The following is a 22,929-nucleotide window of genomic DNA, read 5'->3' as shown; positions in this document are numbered from 1 at the left end:
TGACTCCTCTAACCACACTCCAGGACCTGAATGACAGGTCTGTTTAGTCATTCAGAAGGTAAGGGGTATCCAATGAGGAATACCTGTTTCCAAAAAGAAGCAGCAGCACTCCAAAGTAGCAGAAAATGATGAAGAGTTTATTCACATCCCAAGTGCAAAAACAACGAGATTTCTGACCACAGTAAGCTTAAAAAAAAAAAAAAAGCACTGCTGTGGTCAGAAACGTCGCTGTTTTTGCACTTGGGATGTGAATAAAGTCTTTTTGGAAACATATACAGCTTGCCTGGTGGCTCAGCGGCATGCATGCTGGCACCCATATTTTCATATTTTTCTTGAGTGCCATGAATTTTTTTGTTACATATCAATGAGAAATACCGATAGAGAGGAAATCCCCCAAGAAAAAAATAAAAAGACGTTTACCAAAAAAATAATTTATTATATTCAAAATACATCTCACTTCACACTGGGCGCAGATTCTTGTATCATCTTAGTATGCGAAGACACGCAGTACACAGCCGCCGCCTGATGTATCATCATGACTAGAGATGAACAAATCTGGACGTTCTGCATTTGATTACCGGTGGCTGAAGAAGTTAGATACAGCTTTAAAGGGATTCCCATATAAGCAGATCTCAGCACCATTCTTAAAGGGGTACTCCGGGCTAGCATTTTTTTTTTTTTAAGATGTGGCTGGGGAGGGGGTGGATATAAAAGGCGCCGGTCACTTACCTCCCTGGTTCCAGCGCCGGGTCCTGGATCGCACCACCCCGTTCTCCCGTCCGCTGCTGCTTCCTGGTCTGAGATGAGCTGGGACCCCGCTAGGACCGCTGGATGGCTGAGCTGCCTTGAGACGTCACATCTCAAGCGACAGCTCACACCAGCTAGCCCAGAGTACCCCTTTAATCTTAAATTCTGGACATTGCATATCTTTCCATATAAAGGATTTCTTGGTGGTCTCTCCTCTCACAAATGCATGTTATTGCTGGTGGACAGTGCCGTATGGGTGGGGCTTCACAGCCGTGGTGTCCCATATCTCCACCCCCTCCATGACGTCATCGACATCTAAGCTCCACCCCTCCACTCCATCATGGCCTAGGCCTCTCGGTCATCTATTCCGATGATGCTGCTTGAGGGGGCAGGCGAGGCACCCACCTACATAGTTAAGCCCCGCCCATACGGCACTGTCCACCAACAATAGCTTGCATTTTTGAGGGGAGAGACCACCAATAAATCCTACTTACAGTGAGATAAGAAATTTCCTGAATATAAGCTTAAGAATTGTGCTTGTATGGAAAGGGGGCGACTATATCACTTTAAAGCTGTGTAGAAAACATGTCGAGCTCAAGATTTGCTCCTCTCTAATCATGACCAGTTCTCACTACTTGTGTTTTCATCGAAAAACAGCACCCCTGCTCTCCAAGGGATGGGTCTGGTATTGCAGCCTGGCCGCAATACTGCAATACCACTCACAACCCATGGACAAGGGTGGCGCTGTTACTGAAAGAAAGCGACTGTGTACTCCTCAGTCCTAACAGGCGACGGATTCACTACATTTCCTAATCACACAACACCACACATCTTTTTTTGGCAAACAATCACAAGCCACCCCCAACACTATCCACGAGACAATCTCTTCAATTGTCTTTTTTATCAGTTATCATGCTGCTGAGTGTATTCATTGTGCTATGAGACTAACTGAGAGCGTAAAAGAGCATTTCCTCCAATATGGCCGCCTTTGGGTTCGTCACCCAGCTTTTCAAGACCTCCGAGTGGCCAATGTAATGTACCTTGTTAAACAGGATGAGGAAAACACATGGCTGCTGTCTTCTCTGGGCTGCATCATCTGGTATTGCAGCTCAGGTACACTGAAGTGAATCAGGTTAAGCTGCAATACCACACTCAACCTGTGGACAGGGGTGGCAGAGTTTCTGTAAGACACCAGCAGTGCTTTTCTAAAGCAGGGATGGGGAAACTATGGCCCTCCAGCTGTTGCAAAACTACAATTCCCATCATGCCTGTCTCACGATGGGCACTCTTTACCCAGCAGTCCTCATTTCTGTTGGCAGAGTACTCAGAAAGCAGCATGCTAACAAGATCTGACTTTTTTTTTTTTTTTGGCAAAGTAGAACAGTGGCGAGGTCTTATTTAAAGGAACAGCGCCGTCTAAAGTTATCTCATGGCGATGGAATAAACGTGATAGATTTCTTCTGGAAAGTTCTCCTGCCTCTCCTGGGCCAGTACAGCGAGTCCGGCCTGTCTGATGAGGCGACGTACTAGGTCCATGTCCCTGCAGATGCTGCTGTCCACCTCGTCCATGATGACTCCTTCATGGGCCATGTTGTCCTTGATGACTATTAGGCCGTTCGGTCTCAGGCCAGCTTTACACCTTTTGAGGAAATCCACTAAGTGGCTGTCGGTCAAGTGTCCTGTCATAGGGAAGAGGGACACACTGAACTTCTCAGATCTTGGTACAACTCCTCTAAAGTGCACCGGTCATTTAAAAAAATGTTGACATGTTGAAAGTTTTGATTGGTCAGGGACTGGGTGCTCAGACTCCCACTGATTGCTATAAATAATAGGGGGAAGCACTCAGCGCTTCTCTCCCTGCTACAGGAGACAGGCCACTGATTGCTATAGAGAGCAGAGAGAAGCACTCAGCTGAGCGCTTCTCTCCCCATATCTCTCCTTGCTGCAGGAGACAGGCCACTGATTGCTATAGAGAGCAGAGAGAAGCACTCAGCTGAGCGCTTCTCTCCCCATATCTCTCCTTGCTGCAGGAGACAGGCCACTGAATGCTATAGAGCCATAAGAAGCACTCAGCTGAGTGATTCTCTCCCTATTCTCTCCCTGCTACAGGAGACAGGCCACTGATTGCTATAGAGAGCAGAGAGAAGCACTCAGCTGAGCGCTTCTCTCCCCATATCTCTCCTTGCTGCAGGAGACAGGCCACTGAATGCTATAGAGCCATAAGAAGCACTCAGCTGAGTGATTCTCTCCCTATTCTCTCCTTGCTGCAGGAGACAGGCCACTGATTGCTATAGAGAGCAGAGAGAAGCACTCAGCTGAGCGCTTCTCTCCCCATATCTCTCCTTGCTGCAGGAGACAGGCCACTGATTGATACAGAGAGCAGTGAGAAGCATTGATCTGAGTGCTTCTCTCTCCATATCTCTCCTTGCTGCAGCAGACACCCACATAGACTTACTATTGGAGCCTTCTCCTGCCACAAGGACAGAGTGGGGACAGCACTTTCCTAGCGACTGGTGGGGTTCTGAACACCCAGACCCCAACTGATCCAAAACGTTTGACATGTCAGTGCCTATATAAGAACAAATCTCAGCAATGGCCTCACCTATCACCCACTGAATCCAGATGACGTCGTAGCGATTCGGCTCGGGGACAAAGTCTTGTAAGCCGCAGCAGTAGTAGTTACCGACCCTCTTCCCGTCTTCTCCCAGGTAACTCTTTGCTTTGCTTAGAAACTCGTCCGTGACGTCGACCATGTCCACGGTTTTGAAGATCGGCAGCAGGAGACGTTTGGTAATCCGCCCGATGCCGGCTCCACAGTCTAACGCACATGAGTTGCCGGTTTTGTTGGGGCCGTCCTGTAAGACAGAAGATACAGCTGGGATTAGGGGTGTCCACGTTATGTGGAGGGGGACTCACTCACTACGCCAATGACAAAAAACTTTTGTGTACACAGCTCCCATGCAGACCAGATTCCATGGTTACACACTATAAACAACTCCTCCGTACCAACCACCAATCGGGTTCCAGCTCTCATGTTTCCAGTGTAGGTTAAAGTGATTGTACCATCAGGCCCGGGCTGAAGCACTGGAGGCAGGCCGACCCACTTCCAGTGTGTCAGCCCGGGCCTGATGGTACATTCACTTTAAAGAGTAAAAGCTGAATTCTGATAGGTTTCTATGGGATACTACTAATCTATGTCGCTATACACACTCAGGAGCAGCAGCACAGAGGACACTTTAGAGCAGTAATAAGCAGCCTAAGATGTAAATCTAGCATTGAGGTGGGGCAATGTCATTATACCTGGTGGTCTAGGGCAATAAAAGCCTTAGGGTCCATTTACACAGAAAGATTATCACAGATCATTTCTCAAAGATTTGAAAAGAGGGGAAATCTCAGGCTTTCCTTTATGACCTGATCTGTTTATAGTCTGTTCCTGGCTTTGGCTTCAAATCTTTTGCAGATAATCTTTTTGTGTAAATCAGGGGTGGGGAACCTCCGGCCCGCGGGCCGCATCCGGCCCCTGAGACCTCCCGATGCGGCCCGCAGCTCCCCTGTGATGCGCGCCGCTCTGGAGGAGGAAGGAGCCGGCATACACAGCATCCTCCGGTGTCTGTGACAGCTGCCGGACACAGGAGGATGCTGTCTGTGACGGCTCCTTCCCCACTAGAGCAGCGTGTGTCTTCAGTCTCCTGCGGGCCGCGCGATGACGTCATTTCATCGCGCGCCCCCTGCAGGAGAAGACCGGCACAGAGGACCTGGGACAGAAGAGGACATGGGCAGCGTGGGAGCGGAGGTAAGGTGAGTGGGATGTTTATTTTTTTTATTTGGGGGTTAACTAGGCCACCAGGGACATGCCTGATGGGGGTTAACTAGGCCACCAGGGACATGCCTGATGGGGGTTAACTAGGCCACCAGGGACATGCCTGATGGGGGTTAACTAGGCCACCAGGGACATGCCTGATGGGGGTTAACTAGGCCACCAGGGACATGCCTGATGGGGGTTAACTAGGCCACCAGGGACATGCCTGATGGGGGTTAACTAGGCCACCAGGGATACGCCTGATGGAGGGTTAAATAGGCCACCAGGGACATGCCTGATGGGGGTTAACTAGGCCACCAGGGACATGACTGATGGGGGTTAACTAGGCCACCTGGGACATGACTGATGGGGGTTAACTAGGCCACCAGGGACATGCCTGATGGGGGTTAACTAGGCCACCAGGGACATGCCTGATGGGGGTTAACTAGGCCACCAGGGACATGCCTGATGGGGGTTAACTAGGTCACCAGGGATATGCCTGATGGGGGTTAACTAGGCCACCAGGGACATGCCTGATGGGGGTTAACTAGGCTACCAGGGACATGACTTGGGGGTTAACTAGACTACAAGGGGCATTACTGGGGGTTAACTACAATAGCAGGGGAACTAGGGGAACAATACTTTGCCTTGCCCTGGGTGCTGCAAACCCCCGCTACTAACTGCCGCGCACGGTATGCGGCCCTCGAATGATTTTATTAATGCCCGACCGGCCCTCGACATGGAAAAGGTTCCCCACCCCTGGTGTAAATGGACCCTTACAGTATACCTAGTGATCTAGGGTTTATTCCAGCATCCCTGGTGGTCTAGGGCAAATAGGTGCAGCACATTTCAGACTACCCTACAATGAATGCTCAGACATAACCCAGCTCACCCAGTCTGTATGCTGGTTTCAGTTGTACAGCTATATGTACTAGTATCCTGATGAAGGGAAGTGAAAAGGTTAATGCTGCAATACCAGTGGTCTAGTGATCACTCAACTCTCCAGACTCCAGGACTGTTCCATCTGTAAGGGTATGTACACACTACGGAATCCAGGTGGATCACCCACCGTGGATTCCGCAGCTCGCCCCCGCTGACGGACGCGTGAATCTCCCCTGGTCCCATAGGCCTCATTCTATGGTTTGCCAGATTCCGCCGTTCGCCCAAAGAATAAACCCGGCATTCCGCAGTGTGCACATACCCTAACAGAGGACTGTACACCAATATTTCGGCTTCCTGATCCAGCTTCTCTTCTGTCCCCAGTTCGGGTGTGGGTCTTGCACCTCAGCTCTGTTGAATTGTAATACCACACACAACCTGAGGACATGGGTGGAGCAGCCAAGTAGCTGTGTTTTTTGTACCCTGGATAACCCCTCTAAGGGGACAGTTCAGGGGCACTCCCATATTGAGGGACATTCATTAGGATTGCTGATAATGCGTCGATAAGGCTTGTCCATCGTGTACAGCGCTGCTGAATATGTCACCGCTATATAAAGACTGTGACGACTGTAAGAAATCACTAGCAGGATGGATCACTCCTCTCCATCTCCACAGCTGATAAAACAATTAAAAGCTGTGAAACGTAACCTCCCCCCTCCCCCCCCCCCCCCCGTCCTGGCATCGCTCCTCTCCGCCAGCGCCTGTCACAGCTCATCCGGATTTCCCAGCTCCGCACACAGCGCTGACTTATCGGCTCTAAATATAGCCGCGGCCTGACAAGCCTCATCAGGATCTCCGGGGATACTCACTCGCAGGAATCTCTGCAGGAACTTTTTAGAGCCGTTGATATCGATGCTGGATATGTGACCGTATCCCCCCAGCATCCCGTCCACCGTGGGAGGGACGTTCTTCCAGTATTTCTTGGCTTTGCAGTAAAACTGGGATTCATCTTCTACCATGTCGGTGGACATGATGGACATAACTGAAAGGAGGAACAACAAAAAATAATAAATATAAAGAAAAAATAATAATAAACACACTTAGGTTATGTAAGAAAAACGGTTGTGTCAAACAACGGCCGCTGTCTTACTGCAGTATCAGCCGGATGAACATCATTTTATTTTAATTGGAATGTGAGCAAATTTGTTTTTTTCTGCTCTCCAATTAACCATTCACCTTAATACAACATACACTAGTGAGAACGGCCATACATTATGTGAACAGACTGTGAACAATGTCCATTGTTCACAGTCTGCCGGCCGGAAAGTCAATTATTTCTACTGCCGTAGAGGAAGGGCGACTGTTGTGCAATAAATTGTGTGCACGGAAGCCACACAGTGTATTATTTTTTTGACAAGAACGGCCATTGTTATAATCATCAGCAACGGCCGTTCTTGTAAAAAAAAAGAATACAATGTGTGAACAAGAAAATCAAAACAAAAAAATTATAAAAGAATTTGATAAAAAAAAATGAAAAATAAAGATACAAATTAAAATAAAAATTTAAATAAAATATATATATATACACACACCGTTCTCCCTCTTATCTCTCCTGTTTTTTAAGGTGCCCTGTAGTCTCCCGGTTACTACTGTGCCGTGGCAGCAGGCTGAGGTGTGATCTGCGGCCGGGCACGCTCTGGGGTCTATATCCCACCTCAGTCTGAGCAGCTTTTCCGCACCAAACTTTATCACGGATTAGATTCACTGTACGGCTGCAATGCAGGGAGCTAACCGTGACAGCTTCTTATGGAGGACACCGGCTGTGCCAGCCAACAGCGCCTCTATTTTTACTATTTTTAGGATTTGCCAGATTAACCCATTGGCTACTTCTTCTTTTTTTATGTTAGTGCACGTCACAAACGGGCCGGGAACTAAATAGGGGGGGGGGGGGGGGGGTAGGCCGACCACGAGGCCCCATCTGTTCCAACACACAAAGATCACTAAAAATAGTGATCCCCTGGCAGTGCAGCACGCACGACCATCGCCCATGTTACACGTCCAAGAATAACAGCGGGTGTCTGCCAGAGAGAGAGCTAAGGGACGCTCATCCTATGGAGTAATGGCTCAGAAGACTATCCCCTATATTGGTTGGGGGGGGCGAGGTCCTCCCCTTTCCCCGTGTAAGCGGATGTACATGGAGCTCTATATAAAGGGATGGAGTAAGTGATGAGATGGTATTGCTGGAAACACGTGGCTGAGGCGCCGGAATGTTCCAATAATAACCCGAGGGGGGGGGCGGGGGAGGAGGAATTCTTAGCTATAGATTCAGCTGTAAAACATAAGGACATGAACTGTCACAAGACCCAGAAGACCCCACCAGGGTCCGGGCCAAGACCCTCTCCGAAGGCCACAACCTCCTGTACTCAGGACCGAGTGAGGAGCCCAGAATAGGGTCAGCAGGGGGCCCCCAGACTGTGATACGGAGCCTACAAGGACAAACACCCCGAGATCACTGATCACAGACCGAGCAGAAACAGAGAGATGGAACAGCTGAGATCACAGAGGGTCCCTGAGGCGTCTGATCACTGATCCCTTATATCCTGATCACTGATATACAGGAAGAGGAGGCCTCTGATCACTGATCCCCGATATACTGATCACTGATATACTGAAAGAGGAGGCCTCTGATCCCCGATATACTGATCACTGATATACTGGAAGAGGAGGCCTCCGATCACTGATCCCCTATATTCTGATCACTGATCCCCTATATACTGATCATAGACCGAGCAGAAACAGAGAGACCGAACAGCCGAGATCAGTGGAGATCACAGAGGGTCCCTGAGGCATCTGATCACTGATCCCCTATGTACTGATCACTAATATACAGGAAGAGGAGGCCTCCAATCACTGATCCTCGATATACTGATCACTGATATACTTATCAATTATATACTGATCCCCAATACAGGGCTCCAGATGGCGACCAAAATGGTCGCCAATGCGACTGACTTTTTGCAAATGGCGCCCAGATTTATTAATCTGGGCGCCATTTGCGACTGGCCCCGGCGGCAGCGCGCTGTCTCTTTAAGATGCGCGGCTGATGCGCAGCTGCCGGGGGTGTCCCGTCCTATCCCCGGCAGCGCGGCGCATCAGTGAGCTGCCTGGGGCCCTGACTTCCGGCACAGGAAGCGCGCGTCAGAGACGCTTCCTGTGTCAGAAGTCACAGCCCCGGCATACAGGAGCTCACTGACGCGCCGCGCTGCCGGGGATAGGACGGGACACCTCCGGCAGCCGCGCATCAGCCGGGGACAGCGCCTGAAGAACAAGAGGATCGCCGGGGGAGCGGGTTGTCAGGTGAGTTTGTGTGTTTGTTTTTTTTTAAATATTGCTTAGCATAGAGGCAAGGGGGGGGGCATCTATAATGGGGGGAAGAGAAGGGGGGGCATCTATAATGGGGGGAAGAGAAGGGGGGGCATCTATAATGGGGGGAGAAGAGGGGCCATCTTCAAGGGGGGGAGAGGGGGCCATCTATAAGGGGGGGAGAAGAGGGGGCATCTATAATGGGGGGGGAGAGGGGGCATCTATAAGGTGAGGGGGTATCTATAAGGGGGGGAGAAGAGGGGGTATCTATAATGGGGGGAGAAGAGGGGGCATCTATAATGGGGGGAGAAGAGGGGGCATCTATAATGGGGGGGAGGAGGGGGCATCTATAATGGGGGGGGGGAGAGGGGGCATCTATAAGGTGAGGGGGAATCTATAAGGGGGGGAGAAGAGGGGGCATCTATAATGGGGGGGAGAAGAGGGGGCATCTATAATGGGGGGGAGGAGGGGGCATCTATAATGGGGGGGAGGAGGGGGCATCTATAATGGGGGGGGGAGAGGGGGCATCTATAATGGGGGGGAGAGGGGGCATCTATAAGGTGAGGGGGAATCTATAAGGGGGGGAGAAGAGGGGGCATCTATAATGGGGGGGAGAAGAGGGGGTATCTATAATGGGGGGAGAAGAGGGGGCATCTATAAGGGGGGGAGAAGAGGGGGTATCTATAATGGGGGGGAGAAGAGGGGGTATCTATAATGGGGGGAGAGGGGGCCATCTATAAGGGGAGGGGGTATCTATAAGGGGGGGAGAAGAGGGGGCATCTATAATGGGGGGAGGAGGGGGCATCTATAATGGGGGGGAGAAGAGGGGGTATCTATAATGGGGGGGAGGAGGGGGTCATCTATAAGGGGAGGGGGCCATCTATAAGTGTAGGGCAAACTGGCTGCAGACACTGGGAGATAGATATATGCACAATTATTATTATCAGGGCCCCTCAGGTGTCTGTATTGTAGGGGGTCACTTGCATTAGTCACTAGGTGAGAGATATATCTATCTATATACACATCTTGTGGGGGGTCACTATGGCTGCAGTCATAAGTCTAGCTCAGTATGTATAGACTGTTGCAAGCTTTTAAAGGGAACCTGTCACCCCCCGTGACGGGGTGACAGGCTCCCAACCCCCCGTTAGAGCCCCCTATACTCACCTCATCGCGCCGGGTCCCGCTTCTGAAGATGGTCGGGTCACGGAGATCTCAGCCGCTGCAGCCCGACGCGCACACTGAGAGATGAGTCCAACGCTCATAGAGAATGACGGAGCGCTGGACTCTCCCATCATTCTCTATGAGCGTTGGACTCATCTCTCAGCGCGCGCGCCGGGCTGCAGCGGCTGAGATCTCCGTGACCCGACCATCTTCAGAAGCGGGACCCGGCGCCATGAGGTGAATATAGGGGGCTCTAACGGGGGGTTGGGAGCCTGTCACCCCGGCACGGGGGTCGACAGGTTCCCTTTAAGTTCAAGTTCAGAAGAGTAAGCCTCATTAAAAGGCTAGCCAAGTGAAGCTGAAGTACTGAGTCAGACTGTATATGGTTGTCAGACTGGATATGGTTGTCAAGTTGCAAGTTTCCATGTTGAACGTTTTCAAACTAAGAAAAGAAAGAATCTAAAGGAGGAGGAGGAGGAGGAGGAGGAGGAGGAGGAGGAGGAGGATGCTGCCGCGGCCTCTGCACACAGTAAGTCCCATTTAACATAACATTAATTTTACATGGTTTAAAATGTTGGCGACCAAATATTCTATTTGGCGCCTAAATTTTTCAGGTTAGGAGCCAATGGCTCCTAGGTAAATTTTTTAGTCTGGAGCCCTGCAATATACTGATCACTGATATACAGATCCTGTATATACTGATCACTGATATACAGGAAGAGGAGGCCCCCGATCATTGATCCCCTATATACTGATCCCTGATATACAGATCCCCTATATCCTGATCACGGATGTACTGATCACTGATATACAGATCCCCTATATAGTGATCACTGATATACGGATTCCTGAGATACAGAAAGAAGAGGCCTCCGATCACTGATATACAGATTCCCTACATCCTGATCACTGATATACTGATAAATGATACACTGATCCCTGATATAAAAGAAGAGGAGGCCTCCGATCACTGATATACAGATCCTCTATAAACTAATCCCTGATATACAGGCAGTAGCAGTCTTTGGCACCAAGCACCCCAAGCAACCGCTTGGGGCCCCCACACCCCGCTCTTGTGCTCAAGACTGCTGGATAGGGCCACTGCCCCGCTCGCTGCTGCGATCTGAACTGTAACTATGAGAACTAGTAATGAGCGCTCATAGTTACATGCAGCAGCAGCACTGACAGGGCGGGAGCCATTATCTCCCTTCCTGTCAGTCACTCTTGTGGCCGCAGAAAGTGTTTTCCCTTCGGTCACAAGTGGCCGCTTTGTCCTTGGGGTCTATATACTACTAGGGGCAGCACACAGGGGGTCTATATACTACTTGGGGCAGCAGAATGGGGTCTATATACAACTGGGGAGCACACAGGAGGTCTATATCCAAGTGGGGGAGCACAAAGGGGGGCTATATACTACTGGGGGAGCACAAAGGGGGTCTATATACTACTGGGGGAGCACACAGGGGGTCTATATACAACTGGTGGGGCACACAGGGGGTCTATATGCTACTGGTGGGGCACACAGGTGGTCTATATACTACTTGGGGAACATACAGGGGTCTATATACTACTGGTGAGGCACACAGGGGGTAGCACACAGTGGGTCTATATACAACTGGGGGAGCACACAGGGGTCTGTATACTACTGGAGGAAGCACACAAGGGGTCTATATACTGCTGGAGGAGTACACAGGGGTCTATATACTACTGGGAGAGCACACAGGGGTCTATATAATACTGGTGGGGCACACAGGGGGTCTATATACTACTGGGGGAACCAAACAGGGGGTTTATATACTACTGGAGGAGCACACAGGGGTCTATATCCAAGTGGGGGAGCACACAGGAGGTCTATATCCAAGTGAAGGAGCACACAGGGGAGCTAAATACCACTGAGGGAGCACACAGGGGACCTATATACAAGTGGGGAGCACACAGGGGATCTATATACTAGTGGGGGAGCACACAGGGGGTATATACGACTGGGGGCAGCACACAGGGGGTATATACGACTGGGGGCAGCACATAAGGGGTCTATCCGACTGGGGGCAGCACACAGGGGGTCTATACGACTGGGGGCAGCACACAGGGGGTCTATATACAACTGGGGCAGCACACAGGGGGTCTATATACAACTGGGGCAGCACAAAGGGGGTCTATATACAACTGGGGCAGCACAAAAGGGGTCCATGTACAACAGGGGCAGCACACAGGGGGTCCATATACATAACTGGAGGAACACACAGGGGTCTATATACTACTGGGGAACGCACACAAGGGGTATATACTACTGGTGGCAGCGCACAAGTGGTATATACTACTTGCGGCAGCGAACAAGGGGTATATACTACTGGGGGCAGTATACAGCGGTCTATTGTTGTGGAGCGCATGTCGGGGGGGAACCAGTCATAACTTCGCTTGGGGCCCCAGAAATGCCAAGACCGCCCCTGAATACAGGAAGAGGAGGCCTCCGATCACTGATATACAGATCCCCTATATCCTGATCACGGATGTACTGATCCCTTATATCCTGACAACTGATATAGTGATCACTGATATACTGATCCCGGAGGCCTCCTCTGATCACGGCTATAGATCACCATGCTGTGCTGCTCATATCCTGCAGGTCCGTATTGCTGCCAGTAGTCGTGGCTGCGGTGACTATTAGTTATTATCACTATTATTAGATGGGATGTAGCAGTGTAACGCCGCCATCTTATGTCATGTGACCAGGGCCAGAAGTCTACTGGAACATCTATGATCTGGGGTGGAGGGGAAGGGGCAGATGTGGCATCACTGAGGCAGGTATAATAAGGGGCAGACATGGTAGTACTGGGGCAGTTATAACTGAGGCAGAAGTGGCAGTACAGGGGCAGTTGTATTCAGGGAAGATGTACTAGTACGGGGGCAGTTGTGATAATATGGGGGCAGTTGTATTAAGGGGCAGATGTGACAGTATGGGGGCAGTTGTATTCAGGGGCAGATGTGATAATATGGGGGCAATTGTATTCAGGGGCAGATGTGATAATATGGGGGCAGTTGTATTCAGGGGCAGATGTGATAATATGGGGGCAGTTGTATTCAGGGGCAGATGTGGCAGTATGGGGCAGTTGTATCAGTATGGGGGTAGTTGTACTCAGGGGCAGATGTGGCAGTTGTATCAGTATAGGGGCAGTTGTATTCAGGGGCAGATGTGGCACTATGGTGGCAGTTGTACTCAGGGGCAGATGTGGCAGTATGGGGGCAGTTGTATCAGCATTGGGGTAGTTGTACTCGTGGCAGTTGAATCAGTATAGGGGCAGTTGTACTCAGGGGCAGATGTGGCAGTATGGGGGTAGTTGTACTCAGAGGCAGATGTGGCAGTATGGGGGCAGTTGTGGCAGTATGGGGCAGTAGTATTCAGGGGCAGATGTGGCAGTATGGGGGCAGTTGTACTCAGGGGCAGATGTGGCAGTATGGGGGCAGTTGTACTCAGGGGCAGATGTGGCAGTTGTACTCAGGGGCAGATGTGGCAGTATGGGGCAGTTGTACTCAGGGGCAGATGTGGCAGTATGGGGGCAGTTGTACTCAGGGGCAGATGTGGCAGTATGGGGGCAGTTGTACTCAGGGGCAGATGTGGCAGTATGGGGCAGTTGTACTCAGGGGCAGATGTGGCAGTATGGGGGCAGTTGTACTCAGGGGCAGATGTGGCAGTATGGGGGCAGTTGTACTCAGGGGCAGATGTGGCAGTATGGGGGCAGTTGTACTCAGGGGCAGATGTGGCAGTATGGGGGCAGTTGTACTCAGGGGCAGATGTGGCAGTATGGGGGCAGTTGTACTCAGGGGCAGATGTGGCAGTATGGGGGCAGTTGTACTCAGGGGCAGATGTGGCAGTATGGGGGCAGTTGTACTCAGGGGCAGATGTGGCAGTATGGGGGCAGTTGTACTCAGGGGCAGTATGGGGGCAGTTGTACTCAGGGGCAGATGTGGCAGTATGGGGGCAGTTGTACTCAGGGGCAGATGTGGCAGTATGGGGGCAGTTGTACTCAGGGGCAGATGTGGCAGTATGGGGGCAGTTGTACTCAGGGGCAGTATGGGGGCAGTTGTACTCAGGGGCAGATGTGGCAGTATGGGGGCAGTTGTACTCAGGGGCAGATGTGGCAGTATGGGGGCAGTTGTACTCAGGGGCAGATGTGGCAGTATGGGGGCAGTTGTACTCAGGGGCAGATGTGGCAGTATGGGGGCAGTTGTACTCAGGGGCAGATGTGGCAGTATGGGGGCAGTTGTACTCAGGGGCAGATGTGGCTGTATGGGGGCAGTTGTACTCAGGGGCAGATGTGGCTGTATGGGGGCAGTTGTACTCAGGGGCAGATGTGGCAGTATGGGGGCAGTTGTACTCAGGGGCAGATGTGGCAGTATGGGGGCAGTTGTACTCAGGGGCAGATGTGGCAGTATGGGGCAGTTGTACTCAGGGGCAGATGTGGCAGTATGGGGGCAGTTGTACTCAGGGGCAGATGTGGCAGTATGGGGGCAGTTGTACTCAGGGGCAGATGTGGCAGTATGGGGGCAGTTGTACTCAGGGGCAGATGTGGCAGTATGGGGGCAGTTGTACTCAGGGGCAGATGTGGCAGTATGGGGGCAGTTGTACTCAGGGGCAGATGTGGCAGTATGGGGGCAGTTGTACTCAGGGGCAGTTGTACTCAGGGGCAGTTGTACTCAGGGGCAGTTGTACTCAGGGGCAGTTGTACTCAGGGGCAGTTGTACTCAGGGGCAGTTGTACTCAGGGGCAGTTGTACTCAGGGGCAGTTGTACTCAGGGGCAGTTGTACTCAGGGGCAGTTGTACTCAGGGGCAGTTGTACTCAGGGGCAGTTGTACTCAGGGGCAGTTGTACTCAGGGGCAGTTGTACTCAGGGGCAGTTGTACTCAGGGGCAGTTGTACTCAGGGGCAGTTGTACTCAGGGGCAGTTGTACTCAGGGGCAGTTGTACTCAGGGACAGTTGTACTCAGGGGCAGTTGTACTCAGGGGCAGATGTGGCAGTATGGGGGCAGTTGTACTCAGGGGCAGATGTGGCAGTATGGGGGCAGTTGTACTCAGGGGCAGGCACTGGCTCTGTTCCCTTGTGGCTGTGCTTATGCTGTGACTGTTCACACCTGGAAGTTACGTTAGGCTCAGTGTACAGTACGGACACAGATGCGGTTTCTCTCTGTCAGCTTCCCTGTTCACACTATAACATGCCAGCAGCGGCTCCATAGCACACACGGCAGCGTCACACCCGCCCACAGCACACACAAGCCCCGATACTCACTCACTTCCCACCCGGACACCTCGCTGCCACCACCCGCCGCCTCCAGCCACCGCTCAGTGCTAGAGGGCGCATGTGGACAAGTCCAGCACTCTTCCGGCCTGACAGCACGCTAGCCAATCAAAAACCTAGAAAGCCAATTCAGCCAATCAGTGCTCAAACGTTCACACACCACCTATCCAATCAGCGACACGATCCTGCTGGATTGACAGCTCCGACATCCAATCATCTTACCGCCGGCAACTAAACGATAAAAGAATTAAATGTATAACACAGATGCGTCACTGGGGTGATCCTGCTATGAGGGATTCTCAGTGATTCCTGTGATAACAATACTGCAGGCATTATAGGCTTATAATGTCACAGCAGTGGCCATAGGCGCAGTAATAAAAGTCTAGGAGCTAATGATAACCTATTATGGCACCTAATTGCTTATCAGCCTTTGTGTTATTAGATTATTAGGGCAATTAGGTGACAATTAGGGCTCTCCAAGGTCCTGTTCGCACGTCGCAGATTCCGCACCCAAATCTGGTCAAATCCATACATTTAAATGGGGTTTCACATGCAATGGGAAATGCTATATGCATATATATATATATATATATATATATATATATCAGTAGCTACAAAGGATGAGCCCCAATGGAGGACTGTAGTTCTTGTCCAGATCCTTTGTGGCACATTGCACCTTTCCAATTGTTGGACACTACAATTCCCATCATGCCCGGGCACACTTTGTCTATCCAGGCATGATGGGAATTGTAGTTTTGCAACCACTTCCTGCACCCATGGGTTATGACTGGAATGGGGAACCTTTAGCTCAAGGGACGCAGATTCTCCATCCCTGGTTTATGACATAGCAGAGGCCGCAATGGCCTTAGGATTAGGCTGGGCTGGGGTAGCAGTAGTGGAGTATAATAGGTCCGTTTCGGATGGTATTCCGGGGCTCTGAGCTCCCAGGGGGCCCATGGCCACCCAAAGAGACTTATACTTTCAGGGGTGTATTGTCCCTGGCTACAGTTCTGCCAAGATTTGCAAACAATCGTTGCTTTTTACCTTAATTTTGCACAAATCAGGGCATTATGACATTATCTATCCTGTATTATGAGCACCACGCTAGTGCTCAGTTAGAGCCAGCTTGTTCACCATGTCCCTGTTGAGGTGCCGGGGCAGTCGTAAAGTTTTGTTCGGTCTAGTTGGGGTAGTTTAACATGGGCACACCTTCTTGCTTCACGCAATATTGCAGGCATCATTGCATGCCCCTTTAATAACCAGACTCGGACCCTCATCAACATATAAATAAATACTCTGCAGTGTGGGGACAGGCCATAAGAATTATCCTTTGGATGGATCATTTTTACACAGTAGGGCATTGCATAGTAAGTGATTTCCTAATGTAATATCAAAGTTACTCCATTTACCCGTATGTAATGGTAGAAGGATCCAGCTGACAAATGTAATATGTAAATCCTGTGTCTGTCATACGGCCCAACCAAAAGTCTAAAGGCCTAAACTAAAAGCATCATAGACCCCTGTGGGATATGGCTGGGACTTGCATCTAGGGCTCACATGTTATTAGGAAACTGCTCACAGTGCAAATCCCTCATATTTAATATGAGCATTGCCATTATAGCATGGATAGTATGGTTGGTATATGTATATGTATAGCTGGTATATACAGCCACCTAGGGAGGGAAGTTCCAGCATGGTGTAAGTTGTTGGGAGAACTGAGGTTTAACCCCTTAGATACCAACGTTACTACTCACTACTTCCTATTGCTTCACACGGCAGATGCTGATAAGTAAAACAGAAATCCACGTCCAACCAGCATCTAAAGTCAACTTCATTTTCATTTTTTTTTTTTTTTTCATATGTGGATTGTCAAATTCAGTATTCACATGAGTACATGAGTCGAAGGGGAAGCCGCTATGCACCTGCCTAGGGCACTAGGTGGGACTGCACAGCATGGCGTTATACCTGAAGTACCATGGAGGTTGGGATTATGCATTAGGACCCAGAGTTTCCGGGCACAGGAATTGTAATATAAGCAATTCCCCATAGTCTATATACTATGAGCACGGTCTTACAGTTTGCATTGCTGAAGACCTATATTTGTCCCGCAGCCAATAGCAGAGTAACTTCCACAGTGAAGTCTTGTCTATACCAGGCCATTGTCCAAGAGCTGCAACCATGACAGCAGTGTAACACAATCACACCCCGTAACTGACTAAATCACACCCGCAGGCACAGAGCTCACCTGAGCTCAATGTAAAACCTGGACGGCCACTAACAGAGTATAGACAGAAGAATAGCCGGACACAGAAAATGCAAGTCCCTATGATAATCTATATGCTTTCGACATCACTTACAGGGGACAGCTTATCCAGGTATGTATGTATACTTGTCTTCTTCCAGCAAATATTATTGTATAGCATTTTCTGCAGTGCCACAACTATTACCACTGATATATATATATATATATATATATATATATATAAATATATATATATATATATATATATATATATGTATATATATATCACCTACTATCATGGTTTCTCTTACCTATGGCTGCACCATGGTGTAGCCAATGTAGAAGTCTTACTATAAGACAGCAGCATTGCATATAGGCATTCTTGTTGTGACGAAATGGCATTTTATGTTGCTCAACAAAAAACTACAACTCCCAGCATGCCCTGTAAACAACCTGGCAGAGGAGGAATTTAGGGGAACCTGCCTTCACTTTCATGCTGCCAAATCATGGCAGTCCCCAGCAGCTTCTCCCCACCTAATCTCCCTTTTCGGATATAGTTAGGGATGGTCCGAAACTGCCGAGGTTCGGGTTCGTATGAACCCGACCGCTCGGCATCAGATTACCGCTGTCTGCCTGCTCCGTGCAGCGGGTGGATACAGCGGGAGGACCGCCTGGAAAATTGGGATACAGACTATGGCTATGGCTGTACCCAGTTTTCCAGGCGGTCCTCCCGCTGTATCCACCCTCTCCACGGAGAGGGCAGACAGCGGGAATCATCGCCGAGAGTTCGGGTTTGTACGAACCCGAACCGAACTCGGTTCGGACCATCCCTAGATATAGTGATTACCTCATTAACTCGTGGCTCAACCAGGGCAAAATTGATGACAGATTTCCTTTAAATTGTCTAACACTTGTTTGGCCGACTGCTATTTCTCCTGTTCCTCTATTGCATGCTCAGTTGAGTATATATATGTTCTCAATGGGAAGATGTTAGAAAACCGCTGCCAGAGGCTTCTCTCCCCAGACTCAAAAGGATCAGTCTGCTGAAATCCAGCAGACCCAATCCCGACGAAACACTCATTGTAGATTCCGCAGCTTGCACCCGCTGGCGGACTCAGGCGGCCACCCTCATCTCAGCTGCTCCCATAGGCTTCATTCTTTTTGTTTGACAGATTCTGCCATCCGCTCATTCTTCGGGCCGATAGCGCAATCAGGCAAACCATGGAATGGAGTCTATGGGAGCAGCAGAGATGCGCGCGGCCGCCAGAGTCCACTAGCGGGTGCCAACTGCGGAATCCGTGACAGGTGATTTGTTGGGATTCCGTAGCGTGCATATACCCTTTAGGCTGGGTTCACACTATGTATATTTGAGGCTGTATTTGGTCCTCATGTCAGGTCCTCATAGCAACCAAAACCAGGAGTGGATTGAAAACACAGAAAGGATCTGTTCACACAATGTTGAAATTGAGTGGATGGCCGCCATATAACAGTAAATAACGGCCATTATTTCAATACCACAGCCGTTGTTTTAAAATAACAGCAAATATTTGCCATTAAATGGCGGCCATCCACTCAATTACAACATTATGTGAACAGAGCCTTTCTGTGTTTTCAATCCACTCCTAGTTTTGGTTGCTATACAGCCTCACAAATACAGCCTCAAATATACATAGTGTGAACCCAGTTAGGCCGCATTTACACGGAACACGGATGTGGGAGGCCTATAACGGATTTAACCCCCCCCCCTGCCCGGGCAGCATCTGTCAAAAGATGCTGGGAGCGGGGGAATTGTGCAGGTGTGCGCCGCACTATAATGACAGCGTTGCGTTAGGGGTTAGTCCATTACAGGCCTTCTACGTAGATGAGGCTTGTAAATGAGGCCTTACCGTAGGGGAGAGTTAGGAGGCCTTCATACACATTTCATGGATCTCCAAACTACGGCCCTCCAGCTGTTGCAATTCTACATTTCCCATCATGCCTGGACAGCCAAACCAAAGTTTTAGCTGTCCAAGCATGATGGGAATTGTAGTTTTGCAACAGCTGGAGGGCCGCAGTTTGGAGACCCATGTATTAGATGGTTGTACGGTCCTGACCAGGTGGCAGACATCCCTCTGCAGACATCCCAATGCAGGTGCATAGCCTGCTCTACTGGAGAAGAAACGATCGGTAGTCCAGCACTTGCAGAAGAATGAATTTTATTTTCCAATTGCTCTTGAAACGCGTCCTGTGGGGTCACTGCACTTAGGTGTTTGTTGGATCTTATTTTGTGCAATTGGAAAATAAAATTCATTCTTCTGCAAGTGCTGGACTACCGATCGTTTCTTCTCCAGTATTGCATCACGCATCAGCCAGATGTGAGTCCGGGGCATCAGAGAGTGATACAGATCGGTGAGCTGACATCACGTTCTTATATGTGCATAGCCTGCTCTACCTGTATGGCATTGATAATGATACCCTATGAAAAGTGCACATTTCAGAGTGTAAAGGTAAGTTTTGATATAGGCTGATCTATGGACAGACTGCAGTGTATCCATAGGGATCTCTGTTACGAATGTATTATTCACCCCTATACAAACCATGGTTCAGAGCGCTGTAAATTGCGTCCATGAACCAGCTGGAAGCCAGTGTAAAGACGCTTTATGTGCAGGGTGAATAAGAATGACTATGAGATCCCCCACATTGCTTAGTCTTGTAGATGTCCCTTTATAAGATTGTTCTGCATGGCTCCACATTACTATCTCACATGGATCGGGAAAGTGACCTTTGAAGTCCTATTAAAAGACTGGCATGGTTAGCGCTCTCTTTAGTAAAAGCTACTAGACCCGATGTACCTGTCAATAAATGTTGCCTGTAGGTAGAAAGATAATGTAATCCTACAAATAAGGCTTCTTCTTTTTCCAGAAGGTAGAGTCTTGGTACCATGCCAGAACGCTGTGAACTGGGTTAGGAAGACGCATCAAGAAAGATGTTGACGGATGTTCCTGGCAATAATAACAAAACGTTAGATGGATTTTACAATGAGCTCCGCCGGAAATATCCTGATGCTTTTACCGTTGCTATTGACCTCGGCAGAAGGAATGGATCACTACAGAAATTACCGCGTCTGGAAAAGACACCGTCCCCAATCCTTGGATTCTCACCGAACTCTCCAAATGTGGCCTCTCCTCAAAAGTGGTCACCGGACAGTTTCCTTTCCAAGGTGAAATATCAGAAGACACAAAATGAGCAGAGAAAAGAAGTAGAAACGCCTCAGCAGGGTGGCAATGCTGTCATCATCAAGGATCAAGCCATACCTATGCCAACCTGGACTCGGAAAGATTACCTAGAAGCTCAAAATGGGGCTTTCTTTCATCTTCCAACTCTACGCACTCAGATCGAGCAAAACAAGGTTGAGCTCAAAAGCAGGCTTAGTCCACCCAAAAATACAGAGGCTAAGCAAAGTTACACATTACGGACAAGCAACAGTGTTGAAGCAAAGATCTCCAGTGATTCTACTACCACAAAGTCCACCAATGATTACCCCACCGCACAAAACACTGGAGATTACTTCACCACAAAGACCTCCACAGAGTATACGTCTAAGATCACCAGTGATTACCCCACCACTCACAACACTGGAGATTACTCCTCCACAAAGACCTCCACAGAATATATAACTACTAAGATCACTAATGATTACCCCATTATGCAGAACACTGGAGATTACTCTACAACAAAGACCTTCACAGAGAATGCAACTACTGACACCACCCATAATTACCCCACCACAAAGATTACTGAAGATTACACCACCACAAAGACTCCCAGAGAGTATACAACCACAAAGTCCATCAATGATTACAGCACCACACAGACCACTGGTGATATCTCCACCAAAAAGACCTCCAAAGAGTATACAACCACACAGTCCACCAATGATTACATCGCCATACAGACCACTCGAAATTACTCCACCACAAAGACCCCTAAAGAGTATACAACCACAAAGTTCACCAATGAGTACACCACCACACAGACCACTGGAGATTACAACACCACAAAGACCCTCAGAGAGTACACAACCACAAAGTCCACCAATGACCACATCGCCACGCAGACCACTGGAAATCACTCCACCGCAAAGACCTCTAGAGAGTATACAACCACAAAGACCACCAATGATTACCCCACCACACAGACCAACAGAGACTACAACACCACAAAAAACCCAAGAGATTACAACACTGCAAAGAACTATAGACGATCAACCACCACAAAGGCCACCAATAATTACACCACCACAAGGACCTCTAGAGATTACATTACAACAGAGCCCATCAATGATTACACTACCGCACAGACCACCAGAGATCACGCCACCACAGGTGATTACACCATCAGAAACACCCTAAGGGATGACACCATTATGGGAGACAGGTCTCCATCACCAACAAATATTTCTGGAGTTAAGTCAGATCCATTAGGAACTATCATGAAAGAACTGTTACCCAACAAGCCTAGTGGATTAATGAACGACCGGCCCAAGACCCCCTGTAGGTTGCCCAATAAGGGTAAATTTTATATTATTTTATTGATGTGCTTTATATGCTCTGGTTGAACTGAACATGTTTGTGTTTTTTTTTTCCCACTCTTTTACCCTTGAATTGATTTACAAGGTAGCAACATGGACCGCTTAAGTCTCATAGGCTTTCTGTACTCCTTTGCAGGTGGCTACATTTCAGACAGTGACTCTGGAGTCACTATGTGTTCGCCTATAAAAGTATTCAGGTAAATTATAATGTAAAGTATTACAATATGTTTAGAAGCATGTAGAAACCTGGAAACACAAAGACAATGGAATGGAATCCAATCATAATTTTGTTAGGAATGAATAGTAAGCTCTCATATTATAGTAAAGAGAAGGTTAGAAAGAGGACCTCATGAATAGTGTTGAGTAGAGACTGTTTTGGTTCTGTAGCCACAGGGATTCAGATGGTAAGGGTTCTGGTTTCAAGAATATTGCCGAACCTGAAGTTTGGCCTCTCTGCTCAACACTACTTGTGAACCCTAGGAGGATACGTCAGCCCACTCTTTTCTTATCATGACAATCAGTTTCTTTATACCATTAATGGATATTCAATTGTCTACCTCGTATACTCCTCTAGAATGATGGGATCCTTTACGAGAGCTCTGAATAATCTTCTATTGGCCATGTAGATGGTTACTCTCCAGTCATGGATATTGGGTATATTGGATCTATCTTATCGGCTTTAATTCTGGATGGAGGTTGGAAGTGACCAAGTACAACCAGGACTTTAGACCACTGACCTATACAGAAAGCTTTAGAGACGTTGGAGGCCACAAAAAGGTTTTTGAAGGCCACACCTAGCCAATAGGCCGCAATAGTCTGCAATCCTCACATGTATCCTCACAGTCTTCCTATCCTCAGAATTTATACTTAACC

The 22,929-nt window shown here is 49.1% G+C and overlaps 1 protein-coding gene across 4 annotated transcripts; it reads right to left on the bottom strand.

Annotated features, from left to right (window-relative positions):
* Positions 1-415: 415 nt before the first annotated feature.
* NTMT1 (N-terminal Xaa-Pro-Lys N-methyltransferase 1) lies at positions 416-20,336 on the bottom strand. 4 transcript variants are annotated; one of them, XM_069985908.1, is made up of 4 exons: positions 20,318-20,336; positions 6,295-6,467; positions 3,350-3,602; positions 416-2,426 (listed from the first exon to the last, which is right to left on the bottom strand). In XM_069985908.1, exons 2-4 carry the CDS (start codon positions 6,463-6,465, stop codon positions 2,170-2,172), a joined length of 681 nt encoding a protein of 226 aa, XP_069842009.1. In that variant the 5' UTR covers positions 6,466-6,467; positions 20,318-20,336; the 3' UTR covers positions 416-2,169. The 4 variants fall into 4 exon arrangements, with proteins under 4 accessions (XP_069842009.1, XP_069842006.1, XP_069842008.1 ...); XM_069985905.1 differs by lacking the exon at positions 20,318-20,336 and adding an exon at positions 15,236-15,317; XM_069985907.1 differs by lacking the exon at positions 20,318-20,336 and adding an exon at positions 15,240-15,312.
* Positions 20,337-22,929: the final 2,593 nt, after the last annotated feature.

This window comes from Dendropsophus ebraccatus, chromosome 10 (genome assembly GCF_027789765.1).
Source record: "Dendropsophus ebraccatus isolate aDenEbr1 chromosome 10, aDenEbr1.pat, whole genome shotgun sequence".
Classification (NCBI taxonomy): Eukaryota; Metazoa; Chordata; class Amphibia; order Anura; family Hylidae; genus Dendropsophus; species Dendropsophus ebraccatus.
This window is presented reverse-complemented; position numbering and strand designations above follow the sequence as displayed.

Excerpts from the sequence above, each read along its gene's own strand:
- NTMT1 (XM_069985908.1), bottom strand. The coding sequence starts at position 6,465 with ATGTCCATCATGTCCACCGACATGGTAGAAGATGAATCCCAGTTTTAC. Across the intron at positions 3,603-6,294 it reads TCCTGCAGAGATTCCTGCGA|GACGGCCCCAACAAAACCGG; the intron begins GTGAGTATCCCC and ends TCTGTCTTACAG. Across the intron at positions 2,427-3,349 it reads CTGGATTCAGTGGGTGATAG|GACACTTGACCGACAGCCAC; the intron begins GTGAGGCCATTG and ends TCCCTATGACAG.